Source organism: Periplaneta americana, chromosome 8, assembly GCF_040183065.1.
Source record: "Periplaneta americana isolate PAMFEO1 chromosome 8, P.americana_PAMFEO1_priV1, whole genome shotgun sequence".
NCBI lineage: Eukaryota > Metazoa > Arthropoda > Insecta > Blattodea > Blattidae > Periplaneta > Periplaneta americana.
In genome coordinates this window covers 83862262-83877843 of record NC_091124.1, presented here as the reverse complement: position 1 = coordinate 83877843, position 15582 = coordinate 83862262, and the positions used below count along the sequence as shown (strand labels likewise).

The following is a 15582-nucleotide window of genomic DNA, read 5'->3' as shown; positions in this document are numbered from 1 at the left end:
ATTAATTTTCTTTGTGTGGAGTCTGCACTGTATGGAGCGCAGAAACATGGACATTACGACAAACTGAAGAGAAGTGACTAAACGTATTTGAAATGTGGATATGGAGGATAATGGAGTGTGCGAAATGGACATACAGAATAAGAAATGAAGCTGTGTTGGAAAGAGTGGATGAAGAAAGAAAAATGTTGAAATTGATCAGAAGGAGATAAAGAGATTGGCTGGTTCACAGCTAAAAAGAAATTGCCTACTGAAGAAAGCACTGGAAGGAACGATGAACGTGGAAAGAAGTTCGAGGCAGAATAAGATATCAGATGCTAGACGACATTAAAATATATGGATCATATGCGGAGACTAAAAGGAAGGCAAAAAATTGGAAAGTTTGGAAAATTCTGGGTTTGCAGTCATAGATCTGCCCTGGGGCAGAACACATACATGTATGGACTCTTTATCAACAGCTCAGGTTATTTAGCGTCTGAATGAGTTGAAGGTGATAATACCGGTGAAATGAGTCCGGGGTCCAGCACCGAAAGTTACCCAGCATTTGCTCATATTAAGTTGAGGGAAAACTCCGGAAAAAAAACCTCAACCAGGTAACTTGCCCCGACCGGGAATCGAACCCGGGCCACCTGGTTTCGCGGCCAGACGCGCTAATGGTTACTCCATAGGTGTGGACTATGTGTGTATGTATGTATTTTATGTATGTATATGTATGTATGTATGTATGTATACGTAATCTTACCTTCGGGTTCCTTCCAACCGTAGCATGTGTTAAGGAGTCTACTACTTCATACATTGCAGATCTTGGCCTTGAAGTCTGCAACGTAAAGTTCTGAGTCCACTGTAACAAAATAAGAATAGATATTTTTATCTCTGTACCCATTAATACATGATGACTTGAAGTTCAATTCAATCTAATTTTACTCTTCAAAATAAAAATAAATATTTTAATGTAGGGATCTGAAAAAAATATATAATTAACAATCAGGTATTTAAGTAACGTTGGAATAGAATTTCGGTAGGGGACACTACGACCCAGAACTACGATGTTTTACGATTGTTGCGCTAAACCTCAAGCTAGATGCATTCCCAAACTCACACCGGCTGCCTACACAAAGTTTCGCTGGTTACCCAGGTTTTGAATAGGCAACCCCAATCGTCCGTACGCCAGACCCTTCCGTGCGTTGCCAGCCAGCGTTCGGGGAATGCTGTAGAACAGGCCTGTACAAACAGCGCTAAACGAGCGCACGCGCTCCTTCGGAGCGGGAGAGCGGTGTTTACCGCTCGCCGAAACGGAGAGGAAGATACGTCAGAATGACAAAGACTTGCCATGGTAGAGGAGAGGGAAACGACCACTCAGTTATCTAGTGGAGTGTAGTGTGTAGGCCTATTGTCAGTAACTGTTTCACGTTGCTTACCTACTGCTACAGTACAGTATGGAGGAATCTAAAAGACGGAACGTAACATTTAACATTTAAACATTTTGCAGCTCGAACTTATTGATCTTCAATGTGACCTAAGGGCTAAAGATCGATTGAATAATACTACTAGCCTGGTTGAGTTTTACAAGATTAAACACTAGCAATAATATCCACAACTACACAGGCTGGCTGTGAAAATGATTGCTATGTTTGGCTCAACATTTATATTTATGAGCAACTGTTTTCTATAATCAACTTTAATGAAGTCAGACATCGAACATCTGTAACTGATGTTTCATTAAGATCAGTAGGCTACTGTTCCTTTCAGCTGCCAACAGCATAAAACCTCGTTTCGATTTACTGATAAATAAAAATATAACAAAATTATATTATACATTTAAGTAGCTATAGAATTTCTATTAATTCTGTAAAATAATTAATAATAGTGCAAGATAGTTTTGCAAACACTGAACGGAATTCATTTCATAAGCACTCCTAATAGTACTTCCTTTTGTGTATATTTTGTACGAGATCACCCCTTCTTCCAGTCCATCCTTGTACAGAGCGCAGCTAATATCTGCATTCCTCTTATGAGCTGTGAGCCGGCTCGGAGAGCGCAAACCTTGTGCAGGCCTGCTGTAGAATAATGACGGAATGGAGATATGTTGCGTAATAATGTATTTGCCTAATATGAGAAAACAAGAGAACCCCGATAAAGACCTCAACAACGACCTTGTCCGCCACAATTAGTGTGTCTCTGCATTTTTCAATGAAAACTTCCAGGCCAGACCGATTCTCGAACTCGGACCTTAAGAGTGACTGCCTCAAGATCTGTTGCAATTAATTATTACGTTATTTGTTACTTTACAGAAGTGCAGAAAATCATTAATACACAATGTTAACAAACGTAAATACAGTAGGCTATATTTAAATAAGTTAATGATTTAACTCTTAACTCTTAAGTTGGTTGAATAGACTATGACATCATCGTTTTTATTCTTTACTCAACATTGTCATTGCAATGAAATTTTCATATGATAATTCTTCATAATATTTTTGAGATCAGTAACACACCTTTGTAGATCATTTTCAGTTTCTGCTAAAAGGATCTCTTCATCTGCGAATAAAATGGTTTGAATATTAATTTCCTTACTTAATGCTTATTCCTTTTGGTTTACTTTCTCTCTCTCTCTCTCTATATATATATATATATATATATATATATATATATATATATATATATATATATATTTCCAAAGACATTATAAGAAAAAAAAATGTCATATATTCAAGGGTTCTATTCTCAATATTTACAAAGATACGTTTCATTATTGGAACGCATTGCTGTAAACGCGTGCAGTCAGCAGACGGAAATCAAAGATAGCCGTATGCAGTTACGTAGAGCGACGAGTGCCGTTCACAAGAGTGCGGCCAAGTGTACTCAAGCGGACGGCGACATTTTTTTAAATGTGTCGTAAACTCTCCAAGACTGTAAATTAGGATGTAAAATTGAACTGCAAATAATTAAGTCGGTGGAAGTGGTGTGATTTGTAATAACTGTTGTGATAAGTGCGTAAGAATAATGTAATTTTCTAGTTAAAAATAGAAAAAGATGTCTGTACGAAGCAACTAAGGAGTTCACAGCACATTTTTAGCTTCATAATACTTGCTAATTAGAGAAATAATATTTCTGAATGGTTCATTCTCTATTTGTATTATTCTTTTACCTTCAAACTAAAGAAAAAACGTAATTTACAAACAACTTTAAATTAGTGTAACTCTGAAAATATTGAGAATATGAATTATGTTTATAGGACTTTTTTGCTTTAAATGTCTTCAGAAATAAGCCCCGTAAAGGACAGTATGAATCGCCTTTAAAAATATACACACAGCATAACAGTGTCGGTGAAAGACAACATCCTTGTTTCAAGCCTTGATTTGTAATAATGAGTCTGTTATTTTGATTCTGCTCATCTATTATATTTATTTTCGTTCCATTATAAATAGATTTTATGGCGTTAATTAAATTATCTGTGTGTTGAAACTTTCTAAAATTTTCCATATCTTTCTCAGCAGAACTCTGTCATAGGCTTTATAATAATGCAAAAATAATAAATGAGTTGGTAAATTGAATTCAAATCTTGTTTCTAAAACTAATTTTACTGTGAAACTAACATCGATACAGGAACTTTCCTTCTGAAAGCCAGTCTGTTCCTGTCCTTGTATTTTTTTTTTTTTTTTTTGTTATAGGCTGATAATTTCTTCTTCAGAATTCCGGCATATAGTTCATATGCTGTTACTAACAGTGAAATTCACCTGTAATTATAACATTCATTTCTGCTTCCTTTTTTTTGTATATGTTAATTATTTTAGATACCTTCCATTCGTCTGGCATCTTACTCTCATTCCCAATTGAATTGAATAGTTCTAAAGTCTAATTTTCAGTTTGTGTCCTCCATATTTCCATAATTCGAAGTTAATATTGCCTATTTCTGGGGCTTATCTATTATTTGTTTCCTTCATACTGTGTCTAATTCATTCATTGTAATTTGGTTATATTTCATTATTGCAGTAGTATTCACTGTCATTACCTTGTGTTCATCTACCAGTAGTTCTTTATATTGTTGTAATTTTCATTATTAATTTCGATATGATAATCACCACATTTTAATTTGGTTTGGTATGTACAGTTGTCAAAAAAAAAAAAAATGTGGCCGCACTCGTGAACAGCGAAAATTTGCTAAGTCCACTTCGGGTCACGGCGATGTTACACGATGCATGTCCTTGTAGAAGCAGTTCCGTAACTATGGAATTATTTCATATCTGCGTAGAGTGCTCGCTTAATGATTGAAAAGTTGGGAGTTCGGGCCTTGTATTCAAGTTTTCATTTTATTTGGTAATCGTTCTTTAGCGATATAAATAATATTCAAATTATAATTTGTATTCTGTTACCGTTCTTTCGCATTATAAATAATATTCAAGTTACCATTAATATTCTGTTATCGTTCTTTCGCGATATAAACACTCTGAATTTATATAAGAAATTACTGTAATATAAATAATCATTTTATTTGTAAAATAGGTAATTGTATTTAAATAATTAATTATATTAGTCTATATAATAACTTACAATAATTAAACAAACCGATATTTATCATTTATATTATGTTATCGTTCTTTAGTGATCCTGTACAAATAATATTGAAGTTATTTATATTCTGTTATCGTTGTTGGCGATATAAATAATATTCAATTTATCATTTATATTCTGTTATCGTTCTTTAGCGACATAAATAACAAAAATTTAATATTAGCTTTGGAACAATACGGTTGCATAATACTGGTGTTAGTTTCTTCTTTTTACATTAATACATTATATTATCTTCAAACACAATAAAATGAAAAGGAGTGACGAGGAATTGAACCTGAGACGTTTACATAAAAATTCCGACGTTCTTCCGACTGAACTACGAGGGCACAAGTAAAGAAACATTTGCGGAAAAATTGGCCTAATCCCCCTCCAAGATTTTCTGATGATTTGTAGAAGTTCGTCCAGGATGCGGGGGACAAAGGCTAATTGGGATTTCCAGGTATCTGATCGGGTCAAGAATCCTGATAGAACTAATATTTAACCCATGCAGTGAATTTCGGTGAAGTCCGAAGGGCCCAATTAGCCAAATCCACTCTCTTCACCGCCACGCTTGGGCCCTCTAGAATCTATTAAGATTCTAAAGGGACAGTGGTGTGCGGAAAGCAACGGGAAGTTAACGTATTTATCTTTCCCAAGAAAAACTGCAAACATGAGCAAAGGAAGCTTTTAACAGAAAAATAAGCATCTTCTGCGACCTCTGGAAAAAGAACTAAGGAACAGACTAGTGAAGTGTTTTGTGTGGCACTGTATGGGGAAAAAACATGGACATTATGATGAAATGAAGAGAAACATATAGAAGCATTTGAAATGTGGATGTGGAGAAAAATGGAACGTGTGAAGTGAACAGACAGAATAAGAAATGAAGTTGTGTTGGAAAAAGTGGATGAAGAAAGTATGATGGTGAAACTGATTAGAAAGAGAAAAAGGAACTGGCTGGGTCACTGGTTGAGAAGAAATTGCCTACTGAGGGATGCACTGGAAAGAATGGTGAACGGGAGAAGAGTTCGAGGCAGAAGATATCAAATAATAGACGACGTTAAGATATGTGGATCATGTGCGGAGACTAAGAGGGAGGCAGAAAATAGGAAAGATTGGGGAATGCTGGGTTTGCAGTGAAAGACCTGCCCATGGGCAGAACGCTTATGTGTGTCCAGGATGCTTGGAATGTCGTAGCTGAGAATAGTAGTTATGTGAAAAGACTCTAGTCGATTCCATGCCCACTCGACTGCAAGAATGCTGGGTAACTTTCGGTGCTGGACCCCGGACTCATTTCACCGTCATTACTACCTTCACCTCATTCAGACGCTAAATAACCAAGATGTTGATAAAGCGTCGTAAAAAAATAATCGAATGCAAGATGTGATCGAGATGTGGGAAAGATAGATTAAATATAATATTGAATCGTAGCTTTTTGTTTTGTTTTTTGAACGATTAATTGAGGGGTTTGGGGGAAAAACCAGGCAGTTCCAATTCAGTACTTTTTGAGATAATGAAGAAAAACTTATCGCCAAACTATAAGCACGTACAGAAGAGGCAGATCCAAAATGCATTATAACTGTGAATGTAATTCTTGGAACTACTTGATTCTTTGACCAAATGATAGAGCGTATTTTTTCTTCCTCTGTGCATAAATAGCTCAAAAATGAAAAAAATTGGAGCTGCCTGGTTTTTCCCCCAAACCACTCAATTGTTTGAATGTTCTAAGGCAGACGCCAGTAAATTTCTTTTGTTTATGCTACGAAAGATATTTTTGTTTAGAATAAAATCTTTTTTTTTTCTTTTCATTTGCAGCCATAATGTCATAATAAGTAATGATAAAGGCATGGCATAATACATTCATGAATCTGATGTTAATTACTAAAATAATCATAAAAGGGAAAGGAGCAATTATGTATATTTTGTATCTCTCTCTTAAAAACAAAACAAAAAAATAACATAAAGAGCACGAGGTTGTATTCGAACGCAGGACCTCACAAATAAGAGGCGAGAACGCTACCATTACGCTATCAAGTAACACGAATAAGACTTTAATTATAACTGTAGATATCAGGCAACGTGATATAACAACATGTAACATCGCCTGTCTCCGAACTGTAGCGAAGATACCCGAAGGGAACTTTGCTTCTGGAGAGCGGCCACTTTTTCTTTTGACAACTGTACATAAAAAATGCTCCCGGAATAAACCCCCTATCTCACAGTGCGGGCGACAATCATTTTATTTGTTCCGCACTGTCACTACACAGTAGACTCATCCACATCTTGACAAAATTTGTGGAAGGTATGCTGCGTATGGAACCATTTTTCGTCGATGTAAACGAGAGACTTTCATTCATCTGTATCATTCTTCCTCAAGAAACGAAAGTATGCAGCACGTTTTGCTGCAATATCTGTGCGCGCCACTACCATGTGTCGGTTATTTTTTAATTTTTTAAATTTAAATCCCACAGATTTAAAAACTCTTCTCAGTATTCCCCCACCACCTTTCAGCCCTATCTCGTTCTGATACAATCTATGTAACTTTCGTAATGTTAGTACTTCTTTAGAATCACAATAATATTTGTGAGTCTCACGCAGGGTTGAGACTTTACGCGTAAAAAAGGGTATTTACATTACAGTAAAATACAGTAAAAGAGTAGAATTTAGCAGTGACAGGTTATCGTATTCAGTACTTAAGGGTAGATGGTGCGATATCATAGTTATAAATGCTCACGTCTCTACAGCAGAGAAAGACGACCATTTACAGGGTAACTTCTATGGGGAATTGGAACACCTTTTGATCAGTTATGTAGCTATCACATGAAAATTTTTATTGAGGGATTTCAATGCTAAAGTACGACGGAAGGATATTTTTAAATTGACTATTGGAAAAGAGAACCTACACATAAATGGTAATGACAATGGAGTTAGGTTAGCCAACTTTACCACATCAAAAAATTTAATTGTCAAAAGAACATTTCCCTATAAGGATATACATAAATATACTTGGACTTCTCCAGATGGATTGACACACAATCAGATAGATCACGTCTTGATAGATACAGTAAACGAAGACATACTAATATAGTAGACATAGAAACCTTTAGGGAGCAGACTGTAATTCTGACCATTATTTGGTAACTGGAGAATTAAGAGAATGACTATCAGTAGCCAAGTAGCCAGAAAAGCAAGTTAATATCAGAAGATTCAGTATTCCGCAATTAAAAAGTGAGGAAACTAAGCAACATTATCAGGTCGAAATTTCAAATATCGGTACAGTATATCATATTGCTATCGTACCAAATCACATAACCTTATTCCTTTGCTGTGGTCGTGCCAGAGAATCAGTCACATTCCGAGACTTATTTTGGGGTTCGGTAATGGGTTGTCAGCCTTTCTCCCAACCCCCAAGCTGGAGGACCATTGCATATCGGTTGTCCGCTACTGCTTATTCTATATAGTACTTTTAAAAAAGAAAGGGATAACTCGCGAACTCATTGTAACATGAAGTGAACTGAATGAACTCTATAAAATGTTCCAAGCTCGTAATTCTTATGCGTTCTATAAAATGATAAATTCCATAATGACTGCCTAATTTAGAACCATAACGTTTGCGTTGAGTTGTATATTCATTTGCAAATGAATCTGTTATAACTCCTCAGATTAATTATGTTTCTTCATACCTATTCTCATATGCAGTGTATTCTATTTACCTGAGGGGGGGGGCACTGCTCCCCTATGCCCTCCCGTATCTCCATCTATGTTTTAGGAAGCGGTCAGACAATAAACTACTATTATTACTACTGCTGCTGCTGCTGCTACTACTACTACTACTACTACTACTACTACCACCACCACCGCCAATACCACTATCACTACCATATTACTGTACCTTAACTTTGTCGAGGTATCCTTCTCCATATTCTTCTTGGACCTTCTTCGCAGTATTATCCCAGTTCTTTTGAATATCCGAATCTATTTTATCATCATTCATTATATCTGTTCTGAAATATTATAAAAAAAATCTACACAGTAATATTTGTGCTGGAAACAGTCTTACAGGAGTTTAAATTAGTAGGCCTATGAAAATATATCACTAAAAATGAGGGGTTTGTACGCGGCACGAAAAACACGTTGACCCGACAGAGAGCATAGGTGGACAGACAGGTGAATATCTACGGCCAGTGCAACCAAAAGAAATGCAACTACACGCTATCCATTTGCCTACTTGCCGTCTTATCATAAAAACGTGAAACTAACACAGGCCTTCATAGTCCTATGCACTGCAGTGGAGAACGGATGTAGTGAGCAGTAGTTACCTGCAATGACGGAAACTAAGGATGTGAAGTTAAATACTTTGTTACGGAGATACAGCAGTGATATGTTGCGCATCCAAGCAAACACAATTGTATGTACAATATGTGAGTATGAAATTACAATATGTAGGATGTATTACGTAGAAAGACATTGTAACAGCAAAAAGCATAAAGACAATATTGCACACGCTTTAAAAGTGATGATTCCCTCAACATCAAAATCAGTATCAAATGCAAAATCAGAATTTGTTAAGGATTTATGTGGGATGATGATTAAAGCAAATATTTCGTTGAGTAAAGTAGACAATCCCCACTTTCGAGGATTTTTGGAAAAATACACCAAGCAGCGTGTTTCGAACCAGACAACTATCCGTAAAGACTATATACCTGATTGCTATGAAAATACATTGGGTTATATTAGGAGATCTGTCAACGGTAACAAAATCTGGGTGTCAATATATGAAACTATCGATGTAAGAGGCAGATTTGTGGCAAACGTAATTGTAGGTGTACTAACAAGAGACGGTCAGGTAAAACCTTTTTATTGACTACCGAGGTTTTGGATAAAGTGAATCATAATTCTATTGAAGTCTTGTTTCATAGTGCTATGTGTCTTTTATGGCCTCTTGAGGTTAGATACGAAGACCTACTACTGTTCGTTTCCGATGCTGCCTCCTATATGGTGAAGGCAGCAAATGAAATAAAAGAACGGTATAAGAACATTATTCACATAACGTGCCTTGCTCATGGTCTCCATAGATTGGCTGAGGAGATCCGTACTATGTTTAGTGATGTTCACACCTTCATATCTGCAATGAAGGAAATTTTTCTTAAGGCGCCTGCAAGGATACAACAATTTCGAGACATTGCACCAGGTATTATCTTTTCACCAAAACCAGTAATTACAAGATTACCTGGTTAAACGCAGGCTCATATTATGCAATAAATTACACTTCAGTTATAAAAGTAATTGATACTTTAAGTATTAAAAGTTCATCTGCCATTAATACTGTCAAATCTCTTATTTCCTCTAAAATGTTTGAAGACATAAAGTTCATACACCAAAATCACAGAACGATACCGGAAAGCATAACACAGTTAGAAACATCTGGTTTGGAAATATCCAAGGGCATAGCAATAATAGACGAGGTGTCAAAAAAATCAAGAAAGGACCTCCAGGACCTTGCACACAGAGAATAAAGAATAAATGGCAAAACATTCTACAGAAAAATAGGGCTATTTAACAATTTGTAACATGCTGAAGAATGCAAAATCATCAGGCGATAGGACATTATACTTGACATATGCACCGTTAACGACCTGTGACGTGGAAAGAAGCTTTTCGCAGTTCAAAAACTTTATGAGTGATCGATGACGACGTTTGATTTTCGATAATTTAAGAATGCCTGTAGTAGTGCAGTGCAATTCGGCTTGTGGTAGTTCTGAAGCCATTGATGAATCATAAAGGCAAATTTATTCTTCTAACTATACTAATGTTTCAACATATTCCTCATATTTATATATTGTCATCTGCTAGACCTTAACAGAGTGTTGCATTTCTCATTTTCAGACTGTACGCTTCGCGTGGTTTGAATACGTCGGAAGTCAACACAAGCACTCGGCATACAGCTGTATAACGTCTATGCACACACAACCTGACGGCAAACCGCACAAATCCCTCATCTTTATATATCACTTTCTTTAAGTACTGTATAAGTATCAATATGTTGCATAATCATTAATGGTACTAGTATTTTTAATTCGGGTAAGTGGACAAATTCGAGTGAGCAGATCTTGATCAAAGACGACATCTCCCCTTCGCTATGTCCTTTGTTATTCCCGTTGCTATGGAGTAGATTATTTATTGTAAATCGAGATAAATGTTTCTATCAAGTGTTAGTTCTGATAGGTCTCATATTGCATTTGCGTATGTCTTAGATTGGAAACAAAAATAGAAATAGTAAGTTATTGAATAGTCAACTGAATTATAACTCAGTGACGAAGCTCTTAAGAGGTTTTTGAGGCTTAACCTACTCAGACGATTTCTGTTATATCTAGTAAGTAGGACTATAAGTTTGTAATAACGATGTTTCGTAACACTTGGTTTCCCTTCCATCCTTACAATAATTTTAAGTTCACTGTTGCCAGACATTTCAGGATGGAGAGTTCAGTGCGAGAGGCATGTGGCAGAAGCCTCTGCAACGAGGGATACGACCTTGATTCGTAAACTTGAGGGGGGACCGAGTAGGAGATATCGATTCGTTACAGCTCAGTACGAAACGTGGCTAGCCTCACCATCACAATAATACGTCGCGCTATATTTGTGTTCTGTGAACGCGCTGATTTGCTGAATATTATTTTAATCAAAAGTGCATCCGTGTATGTTACATATTTTGTGTAAAATGATTTTTAGTGAGAGCACATTGAGATCACTGTTTGTAGAATTAATAGTGGAACCTTTTCAAGTCGGACGTATGAAACAAAATGTGCTTACAAAGATAGGAGGTCGACACCACATTTACATATTAAAATAGCGGATAGTGGAAGACAAAACAGAAATTTTCATTTTTCATGGCATAACAGAAAGCCTTGGCTGCTAGGGTGCTCTGAGACAAATAAGTGATATTGTTATAGGGTATCTGCATTCTGTTTGGGGTGAAAATGAATGGTCATTATGTACTTGTGGGGTCTGTGTGGGGTGATCAGACGGCCTCTTTTGTCCGAACATGTCCTCGTTTTTAGGTTTTGTCCGGGGTCCGGGCGGATTTTTTAAAAATGAAGAAATGTCCTCCTTTTCGTAACTTGTATGCCTGATATTTTGACATTATCTGATTTGACGCCTTTACCTATAGGTGGCAGCAGCATCGATGGAATATACTGTTTGCCAACGATCATGACACTCTTTGCTCCTCCTTGTTATGGTCGTTGCTCAAAGGTAGCTAGTAAATCGAGAGATCGAGGTGCGAATATAAATCTAAATAGATATTTTCTGTTCTCTTTAATAATTAATAATTATTAATTATAGTTCCCTTGACTGTGATATGTAGCTAACTGTAAAATCATTGTTAAGTTTTTCGTAATTATTTTACAACAAAATAGATATTAACATACTTCCAAGCATGACATAAGCCTAAATCTGCACTATAAATATTTTGTAATAAAATAAATATTGACGTAATTTAAAGCATAATATAGGCTCAAGCCTAAATCTAAGCATATATTTACTGTCTTTTTTCAAACAATGTCCTTCTTTTTGAAGCTTTGTGTCCTCTTTTTTATCGATGTGAATCTGGTCACCCTAGGTCTGTGTCACAAAAATGTTGACAGAAAAGCCGAGGAACATCTGGTGTGTAAAAAGACATAATCTAAGCAAATTTTATCACTCTACTCAGTATTTACACTTTAGCTTCGCCACTGTAATAAATACAGGGACATAATTTTATTTTTACTTCAATTTTTATCGTACCTGAGTTTTTGAATGTACTTCACTCCCACTCCTTCTACTAATGAAGTTCCAACTGTCCTCCAGACAGAATCAAGGCCGCATATAGTAGGCCTAAACAGCACTGAGTTAGTGAGTATAGTACGTTCCAGAAATATGTTCGCGTTTTCCAGTGACGAAAGAGCTTTCAATATTGAATCATATTTTCATACAGGTAATGTCCGTTTGCCTACGTCGCATCCCGATTTCCCCCACCTGCTTCTGCACGCCTCTCTGTAAAAGCTGGGCTGTCTTAGCTCTTTTCTGAAAACATTAATTTCTGTTAGGAATTGAACGTTTACGTAATATTATACAACTGTTTAAAATAACTTAAATAAAAGGGCCTCGTTAAGTAATTAACTCTCACGTGATTTCCCCCCTTTCTACGATCCTGCAGCATAACCACTTGGACGGACAGTAGATAGCATGTCTGAGTAATTTTATCTTTGCGGGTCGGACAGAAGTGAAGATTGAATATACAGTAGTAAGGTACTCTTTTATAGAGTAGTTACAGAATTATTTCAACATGAGTTACTAGTACGAAGGACGAAACTGGCAATTGGAATTAGATGCAATAGTCTATAGTGCGATAATGCGATAATATGCATAAAAGAACTGAAGCCTGTATCGAAATGAACGGCCACCATTTTCAAATATGTGTTTAAATATCCATATTATGATTATTTTTAAATTTAATTTCATTCTCTAAATTGTACGCTAATGTGCTGTACACAGTATAATACACACTGCATAATGAATACGTTCGCATGGATAACTCAGTTCGTCAGTAAAAACACTACAGTACTGCATTTTGATTAAACAAAAACCTAATGAAAATTATCGAACTCAAAATAACGATAGTTCCTAGTTTACGTATATCGCTGAAGTACTTTTCTTCCCTCCTATACCTAGTAAAGTGATTTGTTTGTGTTTTACGCCAGTATCATCGAACTCCAGCCGTGGAAGGGGGTAGCGAACGGTGTTTCCGGTTCTCTAAAGGTATAACCAGGTTAATATTAAAAATGTTAGTAAAAATAAAATGATGTCCCTGTAGAACGTGAGCGTTGTCAGTTAGTGCACAGTGAGAAATGTATAAGGCAGTGTTGTGAGCTAATATAACAATAATATTAGAATAATGAATAATTTTATTTGGCAGCCTTTCGAACAAGCTTTGGTTAAACTTAAAATATTTATGATAAAGTAGAATACAAAGGTGATCACTGCTCGGAGTTAAATTTTGGTTCATACTAGCACGTCGAATCCTATGCCCTCTTCTGGCGCTGCTCCTCTTCGTGATCCATTGAACTAAGCAAGACTTTTAAAAAGTGTTAAATAATGATATTGTTCGTTCTCGCATTTCCATTGAATTTGATAAAAACGTTAATCCGAGGCGCGACAGCCAATGAAGGCTACTGACCGACTAACCGGCTGCTGGCCTCACGTTCGCGTGCTCAGAAGAGGAGAAAGATCATCCAACAACAAGAAAGGAGGTATTGTGTGTTTAGCACGATGATCACCCCAGGCGTTATAGCTCGCTCGCGATACCAGATTTCACTTCCTAACGTAGCTCCCCAAAATCATCACGATGCTGGATGGCCGCCGGTCCCAAACACTGGCCGAAGTTTCGTGAGAAAATTTCCCATAATTAGGAAACGAAGTTTGGACACCAAAACATTGCCTAGAGATGGCTACAGGTTTAAGAAACTCTGGCTATAGGATGACGTTAGTGGTTTACTTTACTGATGTCCCTTTAGGTTCGTACGAAAAATGAAAGATATCGCGTGAAGGAAGCTCTGTTCATTCGATGTTAAATGAGTACGGGTTTTGTATTGTTTACTGCATTCTAGTAGGTTGTTTCGGCATAGAATTCCTGTTTCCTGTTTGAAAAATAAGCATTTCGTATGGAGTTCGGTTGTGATCTAGTGAGGGTACTGTGAAAATGTATTAAAATGCTGCCTATAAATTCGGTAACTTTGCCGTGTGCTTCTAAAAGATTTCGGAGATGACTATTTTTCAGTGAAAGAAGAAAATATATTAGCCTATGGTGTAAAGTGTGTAGGCTAAGTTAGATGTAAAAGTTAATAAGCGAAATGATTTAGAAAACCATAGTGAGTATATAATACACATGGAAGATCTGAAATTGTTTAGTGATTCGATTTCGTACCAGTCCACTTTCTATTATGACTTGTGTCTGATGATATGTGTGAACATTCCGTTTCATAAACTTGAGAATCTCCGTTTTAAACACTTCACAGTACTTACCCTCGTGTTAAGAAATAACTTTAAGTCGTATATAATCTGCTGTGGATGAGGATGATGATGATGTAACAATAATAATAGCAATGGCTTTATGTAACCTGGCAGAGTTGAGGCCGTAAGGCCTTCTCTTACACTCAGCCAGGATTAAAACTTGCTTACATAATTGAACATACAACTGGATCGGATTTAAGTAATTACATACTGATACTATTTAGGTACATAATGAGATCAAAAGAGGTATTTACATAAATATTTACCTCATAAAATAAAAATAAACATAGTGGAATAAATTTTTCATCGTACGATGACGCAGAATATCTACATAGAAACATCATATGTACTTCGGTACATTAAAATAATATAAGATATGCGTAAATCACTTGTGACTTAAGACGGCGCTTATTCCGTCGGATCTCGGCCAACCAGTGACTCATAACGAGTGCACCTCCGCACATGTGTGGAGTTCATAGACATCTATGACATAGTGCACAAGGCGGCCACCAGAGGGAAGCCAAGAGGTGGAACTTAAACTGAGATGATTCGATCCGACACCGGGATGGGAACCCGGTGTGGCTTAGTGGATAAAGCATCAGCACATACAGCTCAAAACCCGGGTTCAAATCCCGGTGTCGGAGAGAGTTTTTCTCCGTTCCACTACTCTTTCATCGTAGGATGACGCAGAATATCTACATGGAAACATCATATGTACTTCTGTACATTAAAATAATATGTATACATATTAATGTTAGAATCAAATACGAATCACACAAAGGATCAAAATAAAACTGAGGAGTGATAAAAAATCCAGCATGTTAGAAAATCTGTGAAGTGTAATAAGAAGTAAATATTGAACAGTCACAATAAAATATAAAAACATTATTATAAATATAAACTATTTCAAAATGTCGCACTAATGTGATCGTGTAATTTCGAATGAACATTTCCTAATTTGAGCACAATCGAAACAGGTTATAGGCTATT

General features: G+C 36.4%; 1 protein-coding gene and 1 long non-coding RNA gene across 4 annotated transcripts in view; one reads left to right on the top strand and one right to left on the bottom strand.

Annotated features, from left to right (window-relative positions):
- Positions 1–15582, top strand: part of LOC138704835 (uncharacterized) — a 412725-nt gene that overhangs the window by 350081 nt on the left and 47062 nt on the right. The gene's annotated exons all lie outside the window — the stretch shown is intronic.
- The window catches only part of LOC138704827 (estradiol 17-beta-dehydrogenase 2-like), a 119169-nt gene that overhangs the window by 72873 nt on the left and 30714 nt on the right, over positions 1–15582 (bottom strand). For 2 of the 3 annotated variants that reach the window (XM_069833122.1, XM_069833120.1), the window contains exons 6-7: positions 8438–8549; positions 740–838 (exon numbers count right to left, since the gene is read on the bottom strand). In XM_069833122.1, the coding sequence (XP_069689223.1) occupies positions 740–838; positions 8438–8549 (211 nt within the window). Of the gene's footprint in view, positions 1–739; positions 839–8437; positions 8550–15582 lie in introns of those variants that run through there. The other variant, XM_069833123.1, reaches the window with a different exon arrangement.